Raw genomic sequence first — 2,468 nt, 5'->3', positions numbered from 1 at the left:
CAATGAACAATTCCCTCTTTTGTGTGGTCAGCAAGGTTGATTAATGCAGGAATGACAACACTGGAAACGAAGGTTGCATTGTATCCCTTTCCGATTGAAACCCTCAAAATCATGACCTGCTCACTAATTGCAGTTTCTGAGGGGCTGGGTTGGTTAGTTTGGTCTTTTGGTCGTGTTTATTTTTGTTTTTGATGTCGTCTGTTTTTTTTTTTTTTCATTTTCTTTGGATTTGCTTGTGTGTGTGAAAGAGAGAGAGAGCGCGTGTGTGTGTGTCCGTGTGTGTGTGTGTGTGTGTGTGTGTGTACGTGTGTGTGGTCAACCAACACTGGACACACGTCTGTACTTGTTGGTTTCCCACTTCAAAAGTATTGTTTTTCCTAACGTCATTACTGACAGAACAGAACAGTCTTGGCTAGAATATCTTTGATCATAGGCCTCCTCCATCATGGCTGAACTAGAGCTAAACTACTACTACTACTACTACTACTACTACTACTACTACTACTACTACTACTACTACTACTATAGCAGAATAACTATTTAACCTGCCCGCTTCTCTATTTTCTTCTACTTTCAGGTTAATCGATTACAACACTGCCCATCTAGTTGGTATTCTCAATGATTATAACATAATTGAAATAGTGGTGAGTACAGAATTGGTATCTTTGTGTTATTTGTCTTAGTGTTGTTGTTGTTGTTGTTGTTGTTGTTGTTGTTGTTGTTGTTGTTGTTGTTGTTGATTGGGTGCAAACATGGCCGGAATGGTGTGTGGCAGGGGAATAAAATTCGCCTCGAAATCTCGGGAGTTTTGGGTTCCTCGAACAAGTAAGTCGCTCCAACTGCAGCTTTGGGCCCACCGAAGATATCTCGGTAGATTTCAATAGATGGAAACTGTGTGGAAGTTCAACAGATTAATTGTGTCACTTATACACGGTGTTTGATTCTGTAAAGGAATTAGATTCAAGGCTAAAAAACCCAGGGAATGTTGATGTTCAGTTAGTTGCAATAAAATACGAGAAGCAGATATTTGAATTTGTATACGTTAATATATACGAGTGTGGAGGCGCAATGGCCCAGTGGTTAGGGCAGCCGACTCGCAGTCATAGGATCGCGGTTTCGATTCCCAGACCGGACGTTGTGTGTGTTTATTGAGCGAAAACACCTAAAGCTCCACGAGGCTCCGGCAGGGGATGGTGGCGAACCCTGTTGTACTCATTCACCACAACTTTCTCTCACTCTTACTTCCTGTTTCTGTTGTGCTTGTAATTCAAAGGGTCAGCCTTGTCACACTGTGTCACGCTGAATATCCCCTGAGAACTACGTTAAGGGTACACGTGTCTGTGGAGTGCTCAGCCACGTGCACGTTAATTTCACGAGCAGGCTGTTCCGTTGAACGGATCAACTGGAACCCTCGACGTCGTAACCGACGGAATGCCAACAACAACAACATATAGCTATATTATATCATGTTATATTACAACTAAGTCACTTGGTGTCTGCCTGAAGAGGATCACGACTTACGTTAGATGGCGCCAGGGTTTCTGCGATTATACTCCCTCGATTATCCGCATGAACATTCGATAAGGGGGGAAATTCAGTTAATCTAACACAAGGAGTTCTAATCGTACTGATTGACTTTACCTTTCATCCTTTCGGAGTCGATAGATCAAGTACCAGTGAAAAACTGGCGTTGATGTAATCGACTAGTACCCTCCCCAAAAGTTCGAGTCCTTGTGCCTTTAGTAGAAAGGACTATTGTTGTTGTTTTTGTTGTTGTTGCTTTTGTTGTTGTTATTATCATTAATATTATTATTGTTGCTGTTATTGTACTTTTTATTGTTATTATTATTTTTCATGCTACTACTACTACTACTACTACTAATACAAATGCTTTTTCTACTACAACTACTATATTGCCATATTGCCATTGTTTCGAAGTTTGTTGCTATGGTAACATTATTATATAACACTACGAAATAATCAAGATATTGCCTCACTAGTATAACAGTGCTTCTATATTTTAAAGAATGTCGACTTTACTTTATAAGTCCACCCACCTATTGCAGATCGCCATATTGCAGGTCACCACACTGAAGTCACCAATTAAGGTCACCACATTGTAGATCGCTATATAGAACGTCACCGCATTTTCAATCGCCGTTTCCTTAAGTCACCATATTCCAGATCACCATATCCTAGGCCACCATATCACAGCCCGTTATACAGCTAGTTATACACGGCTTTACCGTATTCTAGATAACCAGGTACAAAATCACCCAGCTCCAGGCCGTCATACTGCAAATCAACCGTAATCTAGGTCTCCACAAACTAAGTCGTAAGATATTAACTCACCATATTCAGGCTCACAACATTGTTGATAATTTGTCATAGAATTACTTCATGCCAAGTTTATTATTCTTCAAGTTTCTTTTGGTTTTTAGGTGTTATAATATCAAAGCTGTATCTTA

General features: G+C 40.2%; 1 protein-coding gene across 4 annotated transcripts in view; it reads left to right on the top strand.

Moving 5' to 3' along the window:
• LOC106869637 (uncharacterized) overlaps nucleotides 1-2,468 on the top strand; it is a 99,735-nt gene that overhangs the window by 5,724 nt on the left and 91,543 nt on the right. For all 4 annotated transcript variants that reach the window (XM_052975743.1, XM_014915453.2, XM_052975745.1 and 1 more), the window contains exon 3: nucleotides 578-644. In XM_052975743.1, the coding sequence (XP_052831703.1) occupies nucleotides 578-644 (67 nt within the window). The remainder of the gene's footprint in view (nucleotides 1-577; nucleotides 645-2,468) is intronic.

This window comes from Octopus bimaculoides, chromosome 22, assembly GCF_001194135.2.
Source record: "Octopus bimaculoides isolate UCB-OBI-ISO-001 chromosome 22, ASM119413v2, whole genome shotgun sequence".
Lineage (NCBI taxonomy): Eukaryota > Metazoa > Mollusca > Cephalopoda > Octopoda > Octopodidae > Octopus > Octopus bimaculoides.
Note: the sequence above shows the minus strand (reverse complement) of the source record. Positions and strands in the feature narration are given on the sequence as shown.